Genomic DNA, 21,996 nt, shown 5'->3' with positions numbered 1-21,996 from the left:
TTCAAGTTCTGGATTTTTTTATTTGAGTAACAAAATGTGAAGTGCCCTCAGCAAACTCCACACGAGAGTCGCCAACCTGCTGTGTTCCAAGTATTTACACCACAAAACCAAGGGTTTCCATCTTCATTCTTCCCTACAACCCCAATTTGTTCATCCCACCTCACCATCTTGTCATTTCCACAGTTGGTTGGAAAGTCTCTTGGTGTCAAGTTGTCCCAAGTTCCATTTTGTCAAAGTTTTAAATATTTAAAATATTTACAGAGTCCAGTATTCCAAAAACTCCTAATTCCCACTGTTGTTCAGGTGGAACCATGTGGAAGGGAAGAGCCTTGTCTGGTTTGAGTAGAGAAATGGAACAGCAGAGCTGGTGGAATCAAAGGGTCTTGTTAGGCTGGCACGGTCCTCTCTACAAGATCTAGGTGTCCAAAATTGCACCCTATTCCCTTTATATAGTGTACTACTTTTCACCAGGGCCCTCAGATTGGCAATATACAGGGAATAGAGTGCCATTAAAGACCTGCCCTAATAGGGTGCCCTAATCATGTTTTTTTTTCCTTTAAGTTAAATCTTCCTCCTCTATGGGAAAGGCTGGACAATGACATAGGTTTGTACATAATTACTGTACTTAAAAATACGTGTTGAAATGTCTATTTCTGCCACTGTGGTACAATGGTTTCTATGATCCTTTCTCATGAAAAATGAACCACAATCATTAAAAGATGAAGAAAGAAAGATGAAAAGGCCACCCAGTTTGTCACTCATTCTTCTTATTCATCAAACATCCTGATTTTTCTTCAAAGTATCTCCCTACTTAAAAATAAAACTCCCCAATAAATACAAATACAGCAGAGAAAAATGGTCAAATAAGACTGTACAAATATAGGGTTCTGGTCTGGTCCATCCCTGAGCTCGCTCTTTTGAGAAGGACAAAAATACCAGACAGGAGTGACAAAAAAAAAAAAGTGAGACTCGATATGGAAAATGTAAAAGTTCCAATAGGACGTTATTCCTACATGATCCCAGCGTCACCAGGAGCAAACATCCCGCCATTCCTCTTGTTTCCTGAGGCTCAACTTTGAGTACGTCCACTGAAGAGAAGAGGTGGCTTCCTTTCCCCGGGGGTAGAGGGCTGTTACACAGAGGTGATGACGATCATGAGGTGAGGGGAGATATTGGAGATCCGGTTTAGGAGGTCAGGGGCAAGCCGGGACAAGTGGCTCTCTGAAAACTCACATGGTGGGAATATCTGCAACACGTAGGCAGGCTGGAGATGGTGGAAAGAGGAAAAAAAATGATTATCAGCTGGAAGACTGAAAATTATCCCAGTCTAGAAGTGGTTGAATGTTTGCTGAAACAGTAAGCACACAAGAACAGACTCACCTGATTGGAGCCTGGGTTGGGGACATTGATGATGCCTGCAGCCAGCTTGGCCTGCAGGTAGTTGATGAAAGCGGTTTTTAGGGCCTGGGTTTGGTTCAGGACATCTTCCTGGTCCCGTCCACAAGGCAGAGCCAGCAGGAGACAGAACTCACTCTCCCCCTGCAGTAGACAGAACCCAAACCAAATTAGAACCGGGACGATTAACCTACAAGTGATTATTCTTTCTTAAAGGAAAGTCACTAAGTTAACAGTTGCCCAATTACAAACATGCTTTTTATTTGCCTGAAGAATGATTCTAAACATAAACAGTTCAGGGTTAATGGGAAATGACTTACTGTCATTCTCCTGGCCACACCATCCAGTTGTGATGCCTCAAGCCTCATCCTCTGGACTATTCGAAGCAGTGCTCCTCCCTCAGGTAGGGGCAGTGAACGGAGAGCCAAAGCCTTGTTGCCACAGACAAAATGCAACTGGACAGCAGCCTGGTCATTCTTCAGTGCCAGCAGCCCTTGCCACACAATGGGGTACTTCTGCTCAAACAAAGACAACAAAACATGATATAAAATCCACAAAAAGATCATTTGGAGCAGATTGATCTTAAATATTGCAGAGTAAATCTAGTGTCACGGTAAGGTTTAGTGAAAACAATTCTAAGAGCTGCACAGTATCAACACATGACCTAATGATGCAAACAGTAAAGAAAAAATTCATTAATCTGGATGGCATTTTGGAGATCAGTTTTGTCCAATATAGGTCAAAACTAATAGCTGCACCATTAAAATACTTGGCTGCTCCATTAAAACACCTGGAAGCCCAATATCCAGTTATGAAAGAACCAGGCCTGGGTTCAGCTGTCAGGGTTAACCCTCAACTCTCTCTCTGATCTGCTTTCTGCTTCCCTTTTCAAAGTGACTGACCGTGAGCAGCTGCACCATGTTGACAGGTTGGCTTCCAACTTGTTTCACCTTGCTGTCAGCTTGTGAATGGCTGGGGTCTGCACCCTGAGAACCAGAACAAAAACAAAAAAACAGCATTCAACACACTAGCACATTATCCAATCGTGCAGAGAAAAAAGTGACACTGAATGGATGTAAACTCACTAAGGCAGAAGGTATGTTGACCGCTGCCTGGTTGATCCCAAAAGAAGTCTCAGTGATGGTCCGGGTGTTCGTGTACATTCCAGGATACTCGGAGAAGGAAGCGCCTGTCCCTGACGGCAGCAGCTGTACCCTTTGCGGGGAAGCCATAGCAGCCATAGATGGACGAATCCCCATCATCCCATCCTTGAGGGGAGAGTGTGGTCTCTTGACCTCCGGCGGCTTTGTGGCATCCTTCTCTGACGCCCCTTTAGACAGCAGATGTGCCCTAGGGGACAGGGACGAGCTGATGTTGGTAGATGTTGACGAGGGTGGGACCGTCTCTTGGATGTGTCCCTGGTGTGACTCTGGCACCGGCCGTTCTCCCTGTGGGTGGTGCATGAGTACACGCATGTCCCTGGGTGACATGTACGGGTCCAGCTGGAGCCCACTGGGTAGAGCCCGCCGCGGATCAGCCTGCATGGTCTCCTGTTTCAGCTGGGCGGCGGACGGTCTGGCCTGATGGAAGCGCCTGGCGTCCTCTGGCTCTCCCTCATGGCCTCTCACATTGCCGGGGTTAACCTTGAGGACCATATCTCGGCTTACTGCCTGGGGCGAGGTGGGGCGTTGCTGGAGCGGACCAGACCAGGGAGTGGCAAGGGGCTCACCATGAATCCCGAAATTCATCACAGAGAGGGGCGGAGTGTTCACCCGGACCTCCCCTTGGACAAGGTGACCTAAGGGGATTGCTTGAGAGGCACGGTGGGGCGACATCCTTCCAATGCCACCGTGAGCACTGTGAGGTTGCATGATGACCGACTGCTCAGAGTGGTGGACACCAGCCACATACTGCTGCATGGCTGGCAGGCCGGAGGGAAGCATCCCCGGGAGGCCTTTAGGAGAGGACGAGCCGATGGGAGAGGACACTTTATTGAACGGAGAGTGGGGGTGGCCTGACTTGCGAGGAGACCGCGGCTCCTGTTTGACCCCACCAAGATGTGAGGGAGTTCGGTCAGAAGCCGAGCCGGGAACAAAGCCGACGTGGTTGCCAGCCGGAGAGGAGAGGTGGGGGCTCATGGCAGGACTAATAGCGGAGGTCCAAGGTTTGCCCCCGTCAACGTTCATACCATCGGCACCCTCCACTTTTTTGGGATGTTTCAATAACATGGTGTAGTCTTGATGATGGTAACCCATCACCTGTGGACTACCAACTGTCTGCTGCAGCCTCTTCACAACTCCTCCTTGAGGCCCTGATGGGTAGGGCGATTCTAACTTTTCCATGCCAGTGTTTTCCTGTTTAATGGAGGAGACAGCCTGTTGAGTCTTAGGATGCCCGTGGTCAGTCTGTATTGGAGGACACTTGGGAGTATTAGACTGGGAGTGGGTGTACATCTCCTGTTTAATCGGGGGAATGGTCACTAGTTGCTGAGATTCCATGTCAACTGCAGTAGCTGGTGGGATGGGGCTGATTTTGGCACTTATCCTCTGCCGTCCCTCCTTTATCTGCCCGGAGTGACTCAACACCACCACTCCCTCTGAGGTATTCACCCTTAGTCCCGGGCTAGAACCTGTACCCAGAACGGAGCTCTCAACCAAGTACCTCCCAGCACTTCCACCCTCGTCGCCAACTGATGACCCATGATATGAACCACTCTCCCCGTCCTCCATGCCGGACGGCCTGTATGTCGGCTTAGGAATTGGCATGTCCACACAGGGATTTCTCTCAATGGTCATGCTGTTTTTCTCTTCCAGGTCCTGCGGATTGCAAACACGACTAATAACAGATGTGGCGGTTGAGGCTATAACGGAAATCACTGATTTTGACTCAGGGGATGGTAGTGAGGCTGGAGGCCGGACCACAGGCTGGGCTGGATGAGATGACAGCCGGTTATCAGGAAGATGCGTCTTACTTGGCACAGCAACCATCGGGGTATTACTATCAGGTAGGTGTGGAGGATCCCTAAGGGACGAGGGGCCTAGATTGCTAGGAACAGAACTACCGCATGGGATTGGGAGTGAAACATTTTTGTGCTTCATGAGAATCCTTCGCAGGTCACTGGTATTGTGGTCGGTCTCCATGGGCTCAGTGTCAGATGGAAGGGCTGGGTTCTCAAAATGAGGTGCTGCTCTTGGAATGGAAGGGACACCAGCATCCTTGGACTGGTTGAGCCAATCTGGTGGCGAAACCGGGATCCTACTTGTCTGTGTGGGTCTGATGTTTGTCCGGCTAAGAGGTGGAGAAAGTGAGGGTGAAATGCACTCTGGTGGTGGTGGTTGTTGGGGTGGTTGAGGCTTAGGGATCGTGGGACTCTTGGTTGGGGGACAGACAGGTGTCAAAAGTAACGGTTGCTCTGCAGGGGCTGGAGGTCCCTTAGATTCTTTTGGTGTTTCTGCCTTGGGTGGCAAATGCTCGGTTTCCAGCTTCCATGAGGTTGCTGTAATAACCCCTGCAGCCGTAGATGGAGTGCTCTCTGGAACAGGTTGTGAATTAGCAGATGTGCTATCTGATGTGATAACAGAGGTGTTCTCCGGTTCTGACTGACTTTCTTTTGCAGCATCCTTTTTGTTGGATTTTTGACTCTTGGACCGCTTTGGTGGTTTAGCTCTGCCCTTGACACCCTTCCTTGGTGTTGTTGGGAAAAAGGATTCCACCTTAGTAGGGGATGTGGTAGTCGTAGGTTCAGCTCCCTTGTTTGGCTGAACAAAGGTTGGAATCTCTGGGTCTGAATCCACAACAGCACTAATTACCGGCTCTTGAGGCAGAGGCACTGCTATATCCTCACCCATAATAGAATCGATGGCAGCAGCAAGTTCATACTCACTAGCAGGATTGGCTGGTTTCTCTTCCTCAGTCTCAATTTTTAATTCAGCAGGTGGTGGGGCAGGTGGAGTAGGTGGCTCTGCTGGGAGGGTTGGGTCTGTAAGTTTAGCAATGTTCTCAACCGCTTGCTCCAGCTCCTGTTCCTGTTGAAGCAACGTTTTAGGATCTATTGGAGCCTTCATATCTGGTGTCAACTCATCTTTGTCCTTGTTAGTTGAACTCAGATCTTTTCCTATATTAGACTCTAATAGTGGGTCAATAGTAGGTTCACCGGGTTTAGCCTTTTTAGAAGAATCATCCTGATTTCCAGATTCCTCATCCCCCATTTGAAGTAAATCTTTCACCTCAGTGACATTAAGTCTGATTTTCAGGTTCTTGAGAACAGGAGACTTTGAAGTTCGTGTCAAGCGTGGGGCTTTGCCCCTACCACTTTTCTCCACTTTCTCCAATAAAGGCAACTCATCCATGACTGGAGGATCAGCATCTTTATCACAAAATTTTGCTCCACTGGATTTCTCCTCAATAGGGTCCTTTTTCTGCTTGTCTTTATCACGTGATTTGTCAGTTTCTAATAGTTGCTTGACATTCTCCTCTTTCTTTTGAAAAACCGGCTGCACAGGATCTTCTTTACTCAAGACAGTTGGATCCTGCATGGCCGAACTGTCCTCCTCTCTAAAATCCATCGGCTGAGCAGCATCTTCAGACAGCTCAGTCTTCTCCCCCTTCTTACTTGATCCAGTCACTGTGGACATGGGTAAGTGACTTGCCACCACTTTATGACCATGAGGAGAATGTCTGCCTTTTGACACTTTACTGATTCTTTCACTACTCTCTGTGTCATTGGAGTCCAAATCCTTGGTCTCCAGTTTGGACCTATCCCCTTTAGCTGTTAATGTGTCCTCTCCTTGTCGCCGATTCTTAGGTGGACGGCCTCTCCTCGACGTAATAGGTGCAAGGGAATCCTGCTCCAATGGCTGCTGAGGGGCCGCTTCTTTGTCTCCACCTCGCTTGCGCGCAGAGCGTGGTGACTCAGCTACATCTTTACCAGACCCTTTAGTGGTATCTTCTTCAACAGGGGTAGCATAAACAGATTTCACATTTCTGCGCCGTGCTCTCCCAACAGATATACTCTGCTCTGTGCCATGCTCTGGGTCTGCACCATGGATGGGAGACTTGCCGGTGGATTTGGAATCTAAACTTCCCTTTGAAGACTCTGCTCTAGGGGACGATGCACGTTTGGTGCGTTCACTCTTGCGTGTAAGTGGCTTATCTGAACCAGCTGTTGAAACCAAAGGAGTGGGTGGCACTTGAGTAGGAGACTTACTCTTTTTGTTCTTGGACTTCTGAGGTGGTGAAATTGACTCATCACTGGCTTCATTATCAACAAGCACCTGCTTTGGATTGACTTCATGTTTGTTTTCCAACTCTGCTTGAGTGTCTGTACCATCAGTATTGGTATCCTCTTTTGAAACATCCATTTCATCAACAGGGTTAGTTGGTGTAGAACTTTTCAATTCAGGTGGTAATTCAGGAGGTGCCATCTCAGATTGAGACGTACTAACTGATGTTTCATGAAAATGGCAATCACTGTTGGAGGACGGCTCAGGTATCAACATTTTAATATCCTGAGCGACATCTTCAGATTTCTCATCACTAGGTGATCTTTTGACTTTTCTCACAGAACGGATGGACTCACCGAAACTGACAGGGGAAGACATCTCAACTGAAGAAGTTTGCGGGAGGGGAGGGAGCTGTACGTTTTCTCTGTTTTCTTCTTTTGTCATAGGCTCTGGATCAGCTGGCTCTGGAGTCAACATGCCACTTGTTTTCACTGGGGGAGAATTTTCTTTGGGTGGAGAAATGTGCTTAGGTGGAGACATCTCCTTGGGTGGAAGGGGTGGAGACACCTCCTTGGGCGGAGACATCTCCTTTGGTGGAAGGGGTGGAGACATTTGTTTGGGTGGAAGGGGTGGAGACATTTGTTTGGGTGGAAGGGGTGGCGACATCTGTTTGGGTGGAAGGGGTGGCGACATCTGTTTGGGTGGAAGGGGTGGCGACATCTGTTTGGGTGGAAGGGGTGGCGACATCTGTTTAGGTGGAAGGGGTGGCGACATCTGTTTGGGTGGAAGGGGTGGCGACATCTGTTTAGGTGGAAGGGGTGGCGACATCTGTTTGGGTGGAAGGGGTGGCGACATCTGTTTGGGTGGAAGGGGTGGCGACATCTGTTTGGGTGGAAGGGGTGGCGACATCTCCTTGGGCATAGGTGTTGGCTGTGAAATTATGTGGTGCTCAGCAGGGCTAATAGGTTTAATCTCTGGATCCATGACTGGTTCTGAGGGTTTAGGCAACTGCAAAGGTTGCTGTTCTGTCTCAGGCGACTTCTCGATCCTGTTCCCATCTATGGAATCTGCTTTTTTAACTTCCTGTAGCGGTTGGTCTTTCTGCTGCTGCAGCCGCGTAAATTCCAAAATGCGGCTATGGAAGAGGTAAACTTGTTCAGTATCAGGCTGCCCATCAGCCAGGCCTTGTTGACCTGTTTGTTGAGCCTGACTCTGCTCAGGGTCCTCATGCTTTCGCTCTAGGTGCTGAAGCCGTCTTGAGTCCTGCTCAAAGATTGAGCTATGAAGGAAACGAGAGGCAAACAGCTCCCTGCGTTCATGTTCCTCAGGTTTAGGCTTGGGTTCTTCCTTCCGGTCATCAAGTTTGTCTTCAGACCCACCGCTGCGAATTTTTTTCTTGTACCAAGAAGGTGTAGGCCGTGGTGCTGACTCAACCTTCTCAGTATCTTTCCTACTGCGTAAACCAGTAAAGTGTGACTCATAGTCCAAGAAAGACCAGTTATCCTCCCTGGAGGAAGACAGAGACTTTGCTCGCTCTAGCAGGGCCTTGGTGTCTGGTGTGATGGTCTGGTCAAGTGCAAATGAATAGAACTTCATCCTCTCCATTGTGGCCAGTTTAGGGTCTGAAAATCGGTCCACCCTCTGACGGTCAGCAAAAGGCATAGAAGTAGAGGCCAGAGGAGAGTGTGGTTTGTTCTCTCTATCCTCTTCAGAATCAGATCGTACTTCTCCAGGCTCTAAATCATGCACCATTCCATATTCCAAACGCTTGCGATTGTGGGGATTTTTTCCAACAGCTCTTGAGAAGTCTGGTAAGTCTGGTAAAAAATCTTGCTTGACTCTGGTCTCCCAACGTTTTTCCCGGTCTTCTTCACTAACTTGTAAAGGCGTGCTTGGCTTGGACATTGGTATTGTGTGTGTCCTTTTTACTGCCAGCTCCAGGTCTGGGTGGGTTTTCTCTTCGGTTTTAACCTCCCTGAGGTGTGAAGATTCTGCAAAGTCCTCTTCAGTATGATGAGAGAAGTGTTGCACGCTTGGTGATGCAGTGTTGTTCCACTCTAGATCTTCACTCTTTTGCCGGAAGCTCCTGTAAACACGGTCTCCCCTCTTGGCACTCAAGTCTGCATCAAATTGCTCTTGTTTCTTGAGTTTATGGGAAGGGAAATTATCTGTGACGTCTTGAGGTGGCTTTCCAACTTCATGTACCAGACTGCGGTGTTCAAGGTCTTCAGTTTCTAACCCTTGTGGACTTCCAGGTTTTTCTTGTTTGTCTGATTCTTGGAGTTGTTGGTGAAGGCGCCTCTGCTCCATCTGTTTGCGGTAACTCTGAGACAGGTCAATATCCAGAGGCTCCTCCTTGACACTCTTGTCCGGTGGGCCGTATTTGAAAGGACTTGGTGGATCTTGATCTCTTGCATTTTCCTGTTCCATATTTCCATCATGGGAGAACCTTCTGGACAAATTGTGACTAGGTTGGCGTTTTGAGTCCATAGGGTCTATGATCCCCTCAGGCAGCTCTTCCTGTCCTCTGTTTACAGGATCCTGACCCTCTTTATGACTGCCAAGAAATACCAGTCTCTCTGCTTTGGATCTTGAATCCCTCCGCTGGGTGTCTTTCTGTTGAGGCTTACTGTCACCTTCTGTCTCTTTTGGAAAAGCAGTGCTAGCACCAAAGTCTGGAGGTTGAATTCCATCCTCATCTTCAAGCCTTCTTCTCTTCGGTCGAATGGTCCGCGCACTTGCATCTCCAAAGCGCCTCTTTCTTGCAGCCAACCGATCAGAATCCACTGACGGATCTTTTCCATCATTTCCAGTGTCTGATTTTTGGTGTTTCTTGGATCGTGTTTTACCATCCTTTTCTGTGTTCTCACCTTTTACCGAATCTAGCCTCTCAGTTTTTAAAGGCTCATGGCGCATTGTTGATGTTGTTGGATCGGAAGGCAGAGGCTCATTCTCACCTTTATATCTCGATCTTTCAAGGCTGTCTTGATCTGATATCTTTCCTCTTCCAGAGCCTCCATCCAGGCTAGGTTCTAGTTCAGTCTCAGATGGAGGGATACTGGGCGATTGCACCTTACCTTTCCTTGACTTACTCTTCTCCCCTTTTTCTTTGTCACCTTTCTCCTTTCGTCTCCCTCGTTTGCTCTTCTCAGCCCCAGCACCACGCTCACGCTCAGGTTCGACCGGGTGGACGTCTTTTTCCAACCTTTCACTCTTAGAACTAGCTCCATGTTCTATTGGAGGAGCCTTGTCTGCCTTGTCAAAGCGCGGTGGGGAGAGTGAGCTGCAACTACCACTTCGTTCTGATGACTGACTGTAGACCCGTCGCTCTGGGTCTCGGGGGGCACGCTCAGATGGTGAAGGGGAGACTGAAGGAGTGATTGGGCGCCGTGGATGAGAGGGGCTCCACCTGCCACGGTCAGCCTCAAAGCGCTCCCGTTCTCTTTCTCGCTCCCTCTGGATGTATGTGTATTTACGAATGTCCTGCTCAAAAGGATCTCGATACTCCCTGAACTCCCGAGGATCCTCGTGGTAGCGGGTGTCAAAGTGTTCTCCTTGGTAGTGCTCCAACTCAGAATACCGCTCACGGCTGCGGGTGGGATATTCTCTGCGAGGGTCTTCAGGATATATGGTGCCAGGCGTGCGGACATTTTCAAAGTAGGCTCTTTCTGCTGAGAACTCATGGTATGGAGGTCTTGGTCGTTCCTCTCTGTAAAGCAGGGCGTTTGGGAATTAGATGATGTAGAACACTGAAGTGAGATCCAAGACTTACACCAGAGAAGTAACTAAGTTTTCCCTTTTCCCTAACAAAGTTTTTCCCCAATGAAATGCATTTATCTGACAGATTTTAACCTTACCGTCTTTCAGTTGGAATTTCATAGAAGTCTCTAATATCTTGACCAGAGGCCTGCATAGACCGATAAAAAGCCATCTGACTCTCTTGGCTACCAAAATCGACCTGAAGAAAGAAAATATACAAATTCTCTTTTCATCCACCATAGCTTGAAAGTGTCAGATTAATTAAACTAATAAAAAATGTGTTTATTCAAACCTTTATTTTGTTGCCGCCAATCTTCCAGCCTTTGGTCTCTCGGACAGCAGTCTGTGCAAAATCTGTGTTGTTATACAAGATGAGAGCCATACCCTTTAACCTGTCAAACACCACCTGAAGGGGGAAAGCAAAAATCAGGTTTAAAATATAAATGAAATAATCCCTTAAGGATTCTAGAACATTATGGACAAAGAGTACTGACCTTGACCACATGTCCATAGCGGCAAAAGTGACGTGTGAGATATTGTTCTGTGATGTTGGAAGCCAAACCGTCCAGCCAAACACATGTTGTGGGCATACTCTTCCCAAAACCCAGCTGCAAGATAGACATAAGATTAAAACAGAAAAAAGTGGCAAAAAAACTATTTTATAGTAATGCATACCCATAAGACAGGCCAAAACAGATTTTTGGAGAAATACCTTGAGTCGGTTGCTCCCCAAATACTCTCCATCCATCTTCTTTATAGCCTTGCAGACACTAGCAATATCAGAATACTGCACAAAAGCGTATTGTGGAACACCATTGACCTTTTTAACATCGATATCCTGTGGAAGGGATGAGGAAAATGCATGAATAAGAAAAAGAGAAACTGTTTATTCTAGATTTTTCTTTGTCTAATAAAGAACGATTTGACTACAATGTTTCAATTTACAGTAATACATACCACAATCTCTCCAAATCGCTGGAAGATATCAAGGAGCTGTTGGTAACTGGTGGTCTTCTCCAAGTTGCCAATAAACAGGGTTCTTGTTGCCTTGGGATGGAATTCGTCAATCCGGCCGTCCAATGGCCTGAATTCATTCTCGCTCTCTGTTTCTGAGGAAAGGATTTCTATTACAATCAGCTGAACCAGTATCTAGGTAGACAATTAACATGAATGGTCCCTTCAGCCTTGTAAACAGGCATTCACTTCCCCTATGCAAATAAACACATTTACAATACTTTGACAACATGATCATTGTTCAGCAAGTTGGGAAACGCATTGCATGTCATGCAAATGCTAGTTTCAGGATTCAAAACTCTTATTGTTGACTACAAAATATTAAAATGGGCACAATCAAATGGCAAATGTGTAGCAAACAATTAAACCGTTCTAGACTCGGAAGTTAAGTTTGAATGTGATATGATGTTGTGTGGTTAACACGCCCAACACATTTGTATAAGCAACCTGAATCAGTACTATAAGGGAGGACCTAAAACAGAATTTTCAGTCCAACAAATTATTGTGAAAATATGCTACGGGGGAAGATTTAAAAACAAAAGCGACAATAAAATAAATCAGTAAAATCATAAATCAATAAAACAATCTTGTGGGAAGGTTAATTAGGCAAAACATTTGTGAATATTTACAGGGAATCGTATAGGGAGTCATTGTGAACTCGAAATCTCTTATTTTTTGAAATATCCAAAAATGTTTTTACAGCTTTTGTAAGCTGGCCCATCAAAAGTGACAGAATGTTTTCATATAAACAGTTGTTTAAGTGAGCAATTAAGGATATATCCCTACATAAAATATCCCTAGCCTTTAAAAATTCCATTCTTAACATTTCATACCAGGGCCATTCCATGCCGAAACCTCGATCATCATGCCGAAGAAAAGCTTCCCTTTGGAGACGTTGAGGGCTTTCTCTTGGTCTTCCTGCTGTCTGAAGAAAACGAGACCATATCGGTCCTCCAAAGCCCCATGTATCTGCACAGATGTCACTTTGCCATGTTTCTTAAACTCATGGAAAAGGCCATCTTTCAAACTTGTGTCTGGAGAGGGAAAATGACAGTTAATTTATATGCATCATCAAGCTCAATCATGAAGAAAACTAAAAAAAAAAAGTTAAGAATCCTGGGTATAAGCATCTGATTAGTTCACATTTTACAGTGTCTTTGAAATGTATTCATTACCCTTTTTCCTGGTGATATGTCATTTATAATTGATTAAACATATTTTGCCACTGACTTACACAATACCCCACAACAAGAAAACAAATACACACGTTTAGAAATTCACACCAATTTATTGAAAATTAATAAATTAAATCAGCACAAAATGAAGTAGTGGAAGACTAATTAGTGACCACCCTAAATGTCTTGGTAAGAGCAATCTGCAGTCCTAATGTCTAGTCCAGACGGACTGTGTGTTTATGCAGGCGGCTAAGAATCACTACTTGGGACTTGCCTGTGGAGCGCACGGGCAAGTTCTGCACCCTTATGCCAAAGCTTCTGCGTGGCTCATCACCTTCCATTACCATGGAGCAGGGCTGAGAGGGGGGCGCGTGTGTAGCAGAGGACTGGACAGAACGTGCACGAGACCCTTCACTTGAGCTGCTGTTTGAATCACTGCTGCCAAACGCACAAGGTTGAGGAAAGAGGGAGAAATGTTTAGAGGGTCTTCATCTTACTTAAACACAATAGTACATCAGTGTCCTCAGGTCAGTGCCTGCAAGTCGCCCCCCCCCCCCCCCCTTTCAAACAACATCCACCAAATCCAAAAAAGCACATCCTACCTGCCACTGCCGGTGCTGCTGGTGCTGCTAACAGAATCAGAGCTAGAGGACCTACTGCGGGACCTAGAGCGTGGGCCTCTTCCTGGGGAGAGGGGGGCTCTTTTCGGGGAATGGGGGGCTTTGGGTGTTTGCCCAGTGGTCCTTTGCGGGGAGGGATGTCGAGACTGTGAGGAATGAGACGAGCGACTTCGGCGGTGATGGTAAGTTCTGTCAACGCGGCGCCCCCTGTCATCTCGATAGGGGTCACGGCGTGCCGCACCAGACAAGGTGAAAGGATCTCCTCGGATCCTGGACTCAAAGTGAGGCTCCGGTGTTTCAAAGCTCCCGCTCATAGCGGCGCTACCTCCGGGGCCGGGGCTAACTCCAGCCGCAAACATGCCGCGGTCGCGGTAATAGTCTGTGCTGTAATGCCTCTGTCTGTCAAAAGTGCCACCGCGCTCATGATGTCCATAGGGGCTGTGATCATACGCACGCTCTCGGCTCTCCGAGCTGCTGTAAGACAGGCAGAGGATGGACGAAGAGAAGAGAAAGACAGAGGGGGACAATGTTATTGTGATCCCCAAAACTACAGGTAACCATTTAACAGCTCCAATACACAACTCTGAAAATAGGCAGGGCACTTAAAACCTCCACTTAGAACACACAAACAGGGACGCTACTGAACGTGGGATCAATGAAGGTGCAAGACATGGATTGTGATTCCAATAGAATACAATGCCGTGGGGTAAGAAAATATTGACACCATTGATAAACCCCAAAGCAGAGCTTCACTGTGTTTCTGGCCCAGAGACTGAAATAATTATTGCAAAATGTTTATTTTGTGGGAAATTAGGCCTTAACATTTTGTTGGATCTTGATTTGCACTTAGGAGTATTGTCCATCTTTGCCAAAACCCTGGTTAACTGCACATGCGGTCAACATTTTGCCACAAGTGGCTCTTCTTTACAGTTTGGTAAAATTTAAACCATGGGTTTCCAATACCTGGCCATTACTGGCTTTTGTCTGACATAAAATAATAACTATGAATAAAACACTGTGACCAAGCGTATTTAGAGACACAAATGTACCAACTTAGTACCCTCATCTCACTAACAATTTAACTATCCTTAAGTGATTTGTTGCATTGTTGGATTCATCTTAGTGGTCAAGTTATATTTGCTTAAATGTATGGGTTGTGTCTTATTTTTCACTCCTAGGAAACCTAATAATAGAACATTTTAATAGTCAACTAATGCACCAAGAGTGTCTGACGCTTAAAAAGCGCTCAATGTTGAAATATCACAAATGACTTATCAGCCCCATTACTATATAAGGAACCAGAGATTAAGACAAAACCCAGCCCTTCAGAGATTCTGCTTCATGCTGCTGAAGTTGCTGTGTCTCTCTTGCGAAAACACAATTGCTGCTCCAACGTAGTCTGTGATACCGCTGCCATAAATGGCGATGTATTTTTCATATTGTTCAAGTATTCTAGACTTGCATTTTTAGCCAAAGGTCAACCATGTTAAGTAGCCAATATAATATAGGGATATAACTCCACTTCAGGAAGCAAGTGCACTCAGCATGGTCATTAATGGAATGATAAAAAGTACAGTTAAGTTTAATATTATTAATTTGCATAGCTTTTGCTACTCTCGATATGATTCGGTCACTCGTAAGAATATCTTAAGAATGTTAAAAATCCTTCTTCATCCATAGGCCTAAAATTTAAATTAATTATCAGTAATTATCCATAGACATGGCGAGTACGAAAATCATCCATTAAATCTAAGCTTATTGTTCTGAAACATTTATAGTACATTATAAACTTTTATAAGTATTAAGTAAAGAAATTTCAAATCTGTTTTAAATCAAGCAAGGTTTACACGCCATGTTGATGACACACAACGGTTTGGTTCTGAACAACCAAAATATATTTTTGATAGGTAGCCTATTAAAAATTAGGAACATGTAGACTGACATATAAATCAGAAAACTCCATAATATATCTGCAGATATTATCAACTGATAGTGAGTCACAATATTTTAAAATGCAGACTTTCAATTGGAAAACAAGCCATTCTAACAGACTAGGGCAAGATAAATCACTAATTTCCTTGTTGCTGAAATTCAGCAAAGTTCCCTCTATTTCTGTTCATGTGACAAACCAAGTACTGAAGTGAAGGGACGTAATTGTGCCATCTAAATATCTATGAAATATTAAATACATAAGAATATACTGTTGTACAGGCTTTAAAAAAGATAAACAACTAGTCATTCAAAACAGGTTCAGACCTAAATGTTCTTAAAATATTTGCCATGAGAATAGTACTTAGGAAATATTGGTCAAGTCTGTTTTATTTTTTTTAAGTGTCTGGATAAGATCATCAGATAAATTACTTTATTGCAATCCTCCAAGTCCATGTGATGTTCAGGTTTATAAGTAGTACACCAAGATATGATTTTATTTTCCTATATTAAATGTTTCATTTGTATTTAAAACCTCTGGGTGCTCCATTTCAATTTTATTTTTTAAGAAACCCAAATGAAAATAGAAAGACAAACGATATGAAAATGCACAAAGAGCCAGAATCATGTCCAAATGCAAAATTGCATTTGAGGGACAAGAATGCATAGGAAGCGCGAGTACCTGCCTGCTGCCTTATCTGAGCAGAGGTGACATTTAAATCAAATGTATTGTTTAAAGGCTTTTCACCACCAGCAGTTGTCACATTGTCTTTAAAAGTATGAAAAGATACACACAGTTGTATATTGCCGTGGATGGGTGTATCGGCTAAACTACCTAAATGTCATGTATGTTTACAGATTCCCAAGGAAAACCTCAAATGACTAATGTACCACCACAGCTGGTTAGTGTAAGAAAGTAATTTAACTTTATTTTATCATTATGTCCCCATCATTTTTGTTCTCTTAAAAATAATTATAGTAATCCAAAAGGAATTTCTGTCATTCTGAACACTGTGGGTGGACCAACACAATTCTAAAATGACTAGTATATTAAAATCACCCCTGTCACTTGGCGGGTGCCAAATGTTCATAACAAAAACCCTGAGGCATACAATGTAATGACTGGAGATAGTAAGATTAATAGAACTGTTGGACTGACATGCTTTGCAAGAGGAACTATTTCACTAGTAATCCTGTTTACATGGAAATCAGACTACTGATGTTGGAACCTGCCAATAAAAACAAACATTCAACCACAATGGCGCTGTTATATTTGGGAAGCCCACTGCACTTGGAATTCAGACATAAGGTTTGTATGAGAGGAATTACTGCTAATACGTTCATTTTTGTTGTTCCAAACTCACTACACTCATGCTAAAGAGAGGATGGATTTAGGCACATTCAGTAACCTAAAAAAAAACTGTCAGGACCCCAATTAAGCTCTCAACAACTAAAAAGCCTGCTCAGAAAACAAGATACGAATTGTATGCTTTCGTTATACAGTAAGGACTTTATGGGTCTGCAATGATTCTGTATGGAGGAATGATTTAAGATCCATCCCAATGGGTTCTCCAACTACAAGATTTTTAAACAATTACAAAACGCAACCCCAACTTGGAAGAAAGAAAATATGTAGTTGTTTAAAGACTATAGAGCAGTTATTACATAACTAAAACAATAAGTTGAAAGTTATTAGATGATACAATGCAGCTCAAAGTTAAATTTATGTTTACTGATGATCTTTATCAACAATGTCAATACCTTCACACCCCACTGCACATAACTTCAAATGATGAGTAGAACGAGTGCCCTTGTCTAGCATTTATGCTGACAGGCAATAGCTTGTATCCGTGTCATAAAACAAAGGACAAATAATTTTAGAGCATTCAATAAAGGGCCATGTTGAGACTCAGGAATGCATCAACACATTTCTTTTCCGTGCAAACATATCAGTACCGCAACTATGAGCTGTGAAACTACTGAACTATACCGTATCCATTCAAGGTAATTGGTCTATCTGGAAGATATGTGGGGCCTTAAATCAACATTGTGTCATATCACATCTGGCATTTATCCGAATAAACAAGTGAGTTTGTACTTGCCACTCAGATCAAATACCATTTATGATTTAAGTAAGAACAGGTGGTCTCTCAGGTGAATAAAATGCTGGTGGATCTGAACTAGCCCACATTAAACCACCTAGCCACTAAAAGGAGCAAAAGCAGGAAAAGGAGAGAAGGCAACAGAATGAGAGGAAGGGAAAGAGAGAACACCAGAAAGAAAGCAAGGAAGAAAAAGCAAGACAAGCCATTGGCACAGAAGGTGTCTGCAGAGGCCCTCTGGCCCAAGCTGCTGCATCTTTTTCTCAAAAAGCTCTAATAATTAGTGCAGGGGACAAGGAAAGAGACAAGGAAAAGAGACAAGGAAAGAGACAAGGGTGCAAATCTGGGTTAGGAAATAAGAGATGCAGAGGGCAGGACAATACCAACCTTTTCCAAAAGCAGTAACCGACCCTATAATCCCAAATACAATCTAGGAGGTCAGAATTGTGTATGCCGGATTAAAAAGCAAAAGGAAAAAATCATTCAGATTCGGAAGAAAAAAAAATACTTGAGAAAAAAAATGTTGACGCGTTTGTCAAGTCTTCAATGTTCAAGCAGAACACTGGGTTGGGTAGGTATCGGAGGTATATTCCACAATTTCTTAATCTCTTCGTTTGATGGAAAAAGGGAGAAAACAAAATAACCAAAAGAAACTGATTTTTTATGACAACCATTGATACAGTACTAAAGATATGATTGGGTGGGGAAAAAGATGAGTCACACTTTAGGTCACAGTGCATTCCAAAAGTAACACTAGATATGGGCCAGACTGAAAATAAATCCAACGTGCTTACGGTCACCTAGCATAGAGCAGCAACAAGTCTGAGTCGTCTGCATATTACTTTCCAAAAACAGAGACTTGGATTATTCCTCTTCAAAACTAGCAAGCCAGTTTGCATACCCTCCTGTGAAAAACAATATCTTCTCTCACCAAAATGCATGAAATAATCCTAGTCCACTGCAACGTAATGAATTCCTTAAAACAGAACTATTACATATCCCAAGGGCCAATAGACAGTCTACTCCGTGGCTGTGTAGACGACATCCTCTTCAGGCTTCGTTTGGTTTTCTTGGGCAAGGCTGACGTTTCAGTTCTTTGCTCGTAACCCCAAATACTGATGCTGAGAGGATATACAGCTAAATCCACACAGGAGCGGAGTAATCCAGCGAGGGAACTGTGGTTCCACCTGTGTACATCCTACACCCAACATCCTTACATCCAATTATGGGGGTTACGTCCACACTTCCACGCGGGCAGGTACATCCAAAATGCACTTCTTCAGTCGTCTTCACGGCCACCACTCTCCCAAAAATATTTCCACAGAATTTCTTGATGGCTGTTTTCTGTTACTCCTCCAGTTCTCCGTAGTTCCTTTCGATATAAGCTCCGTACTAAATTAAAATTATACCCTGTAAAATGTAAATTCCCTTGTCTGAAAATGATCAATAAGCGGTGAATGATGTACTGATGGGGCCCTGTGATGACACCTAGCAAACTTACATCCTTACAATGGCAACTTACATCCTTTGGTCCATGTTACTTAAATCCAGACGAGTAGAAAATATCCTCGGATTCAAGACTTCCAGAAAAAAGCAGTGGGAGGATGGTGAGAGGAAGAAAAAACTGAAAATACTGTCTTTTCTGATGTATAGTCCATGTGTGATTTTACCTGCCTGATCATAATTCAAGAAAATATAGGGGCATTTAATCCAACAGAGGCAACAATTTACTTCCAAGGAAGGAGGATCCCAGGTAAACCGCGGTTAGAATCCATGTTAAGGAAAATCAAAATATCCAAACTCACCAGGATAAATTCCAACAAATGTGTATCCAAACTCACCAGGATATTCCCCACAGGTGTAATATCCAACTTGAAAGCAGGATACGTCTCACATAATAAATCCAAATTTTTGAATGATAATACCTTATACATCCACACCTCTTTAATGACCAATAGATTTGCATAAATAATTCACTTAGATCCCATGAGAAAGGCCAGGTCTGTGAGGATGGAGAAGGGGACCGTTCCCTAGGTTAACTTTTAAATGTTTAGAACTAAGGAATCTATTTCCCTGGTCTTATCAATAACCCAACAATGAATTCATGTTATTGCAGGGTAAAACTATTTTTTTTTTTTTTACTGACACCCTGATCCCCCAGTACTTCAGAGGGAGACCATGTCCACTTACCCGTCTCTTATCCGTTCATAACGCCCCTCTCTGGTGTGAATGGACACTGGGGGGCCAAACACTGGACCCACTGCCCCCCTAGAGAATCCTGAAACATCCCGCCCGTGACTGCTCGAGGGGGGGTTGTCGTCAAGGCCCCGAACAGCACTAGGGACAGACCCAGGTTCGTTGTAGTCAGTGCGCAGATCCCTGTCCCCCATCTTGTTGACAGCATTGTGAGCCTTCTGAGCACTTTTGATATCCACAAAATCCACAAAGGCTGCGACGCCGCCTTCTGACCCACGCTTCCGCAGGACCTTGACGCTCTCCACACGTCCATAGCTGAGGAAGAAGCACAAAGAGGGATGCGATATAACAGGAGTATGTCAGACTCATGATGATCACCATAACACAACGAGTGGCTCTATTTTTATACACATCGGGCACCTCCAGCCAGACAGTTAGAAATGACTACACGTGATGTGGTTAACTATGAAAAAAATAATGATGCAATAATCTTAACGTTATTCTACAAAATAGTTGGTCTGTCATGCAATCGTGCACAAAGTCCTCTTACATGGAAGATTAAATAGATTAAATATCTAGTGCAATGTGTCAGATTACAGGCAAATGTCAATGCAAATCTATTATTTGCTAGCAGCGCCTTATTTGCAAAGGAATTGACAAAAATCCAAGGATTCACACTCGGTCACACCGAACAACTGGATCCATGTGCGTGTGTACATGATGTACACACAGTGCACATGTTCACTGAATCTGGCACTCGGCTGAACGCTGGTTCCAACCACCTAAACTGAAAGCATGTGATGGTGATGTAAAATGTTTCAAATAACCTTTGTATCATATTCGCAACAATGTATAACCTCAAAACGTTTTATATAGAATGTTGAGGGACCCAACACCTGGCACGCGCATGAGTCCCTAGTTGAGATATTCACGACGGTCGCCAAATTTCAGACGATATGAACCGCGAAACAGCAATTAAGACGACGTTTTCGACTCTGCAGTGAACGCGCCGTAGAATCAGGAAGCCCATGTTACACGATGGTTTTCATATTTCAGTTTCCTAGCAAATTAATCAACTCGCCGCCAGGCAATCAAACACGAAATCTCCCCCTAGTTTGTTGGATAGCTAATTGTTAGCTGACGAAGCTAGCGTCAAATTAATCTACAGAAACCTTGCATTCAGTGCGAAAGTTTGATGACCTACGCATTATTCAGTAATCCAACTAACGATTAATAACAACATGGCCGCTGCAAATGCATAACTAATAGACGAGATGTGTTACCCCGTCCTTCAATAACAAAAATTGGCTAACTAGCTACCTACAGTTAGCAATCAGGTTAGCAAGCCATCTTTCTTGCTAAACCAGCCAGGCATTAGGTGATCTAGCTATCAAGTGAGTTACGACAAAATGGTAGCTAACGTAACGTTCCGTTGCTAACGTTGGGGTCATTTAATCTAGCTAGATTCCATCAAATAGTGCATTTAAACATGCTAACGTTACGTTACGCTGTGTCCTGATTATAAACGATCACGGGTAAAACACAATATTACAAACAACAGAGGCCATTTGGTGTTGTATCTTGATGATGGTTAATGCTAGCTTAAATGGCTAGCTATTGGACATAGCGCGCGCTGCCTCTCCATATACCTCTTGCGTAACTTACCGTTTAAAATGTTCGACAATTTTCTCCTCTCGAACATGTTCGGGTAAATTTCCCACCCAAAGGTGTCTGGTTTCCCGAACCATCCTGTACTTTACTTTCCCCCTTCATACACATATGCTCTAGCACGTTTTAATCCCCGCCGGTCGGGAAGTCCGCCTTACAAAATGAACGACGAGTGATTCCGTGTAAAAATGATCTTGGCCTAGCTCCGTCCCAATCCCTCCGAATGTGTGTGTATTCTCTAGAGATAGGGTGCGAGCTGCGCGCTTCCCTGTGACGACGGCTTCGTTACTCATGATTTGCGCGCTCCCGAGATCATGCGACAGCTATTCAAAAGCAATTACCCGAGCTCTTTAGATTTTGTAATAAGGTTGTAGCAGTCATATGGGTTTGCATTATGAACCAAATCAATTCAGCCCATAAGGTTTTAGCTAAGAAATCGAGAAGCCATTCCGTTTTTATGATGCCAGGGTAATCTGTGATGCTATACTGCCCAAAATGGCTTATTCAAAGGCAACCCTGTGCTGACAAGGCATGGCACGATCTTTGCCTGCAGTACATTGACAGTGTAAGCGCAATCCTTCACAAATCAAAAAGCGTATATTTGTATCATGTCTTTTTGCGTATTCTATTCCAATTTTTGTTTCGTTGATTACTCGTCTAATTGACTACGAAATCTTTGTATGCAAAAATAATTGATTGAGGTTTTTTTAATGAAACCTCGACTGCGTCCTGATGTTGCATAACACCATGTCCACACAATCATGGAGGATTTTCTCAGAGCTACACAGCCTCCTTATTATACAGTCTCGTTATTTTAATTCAACTGGCAGAGATCCGTGATCCTCCTTGCATCTATACATATTTTTTACATATATCATTTCATTATTTCTTTAATTAACATGTTTTGTGTTTCCCG

At 44.1% G+C, this 21,996-nt stretch overlaps 1 protein-coding gene across 6 annotated transcripts; it reads right to left on the bottom strand.

Annotated features, from left to right (window-relative positions):
- si:ch1073-335m2.2 (msx2-interacting protein) lies at window positions 1–21,400 on the bottom strand. 6 transcript variants are annotated; one of them, XM_029114116.2, is made up of 15 exons: window positions 21,078–21,400; window positions 19,407–19,727; window positions 13,168–13,659; window positions 12,840–13,003; window positions 12,224–12,424; window positions 11,334–11,485; window positions 11,089–11,214; window positions 10,871–10,984; window positions 10,669–10,782; window positions 10,475–10,575; window positions 2,481–10,326; window positions 2,298–2,381; window positions 1,716–1,910; window positions 1,381–1,542; window positions 1–1,264 (listed from the first exon to the last, which is right to left on the bottom strand). In XM_029114116.2, exons 1-15 carry the CDS (start codon window positions 21,158–21,160, stop codon window positions 1,133–1,135), a joined length of 10,287 nt encoding a protein of 3,428 aa, XP_028969949.2. In that variant the 5' UTR covers window positions 21,161–21,400; the 3' UTR covers window positions 1–1,132. The 6 variants fall into 6 exon arrangements, with proteins under 6 accessions (XP_028969949.2, XP_019911061.3, XP_028969950.2 ...); XM_020055502.3 differs by having other exon boundaries at window positions 1,381–1,539; XM_029114117.2 differs by having other exon boundaries at window positions 12,840–13,000.
- Window positions 21,401–21,996: the final 596 nt, after the last annotated feature.

This window comes from Esox lucius, chromosome 17 (genome assembly GCF_011004845.1).
Source record: "Esox lucius isolate fEsoLuc1 chromosome 17, fEsoLuc1.pri, whole genome shotgun sequence".
In the NCBI taxonomy this organism is placed as follows: Eukaryota; Metazoa; Chordata; class Actinopteri; order Esociformes; family Esocidae; genus Esox; species Esox lucius.
This window is presented reverse-complemented; position numbering and strand designations above follow the sequence as displayed.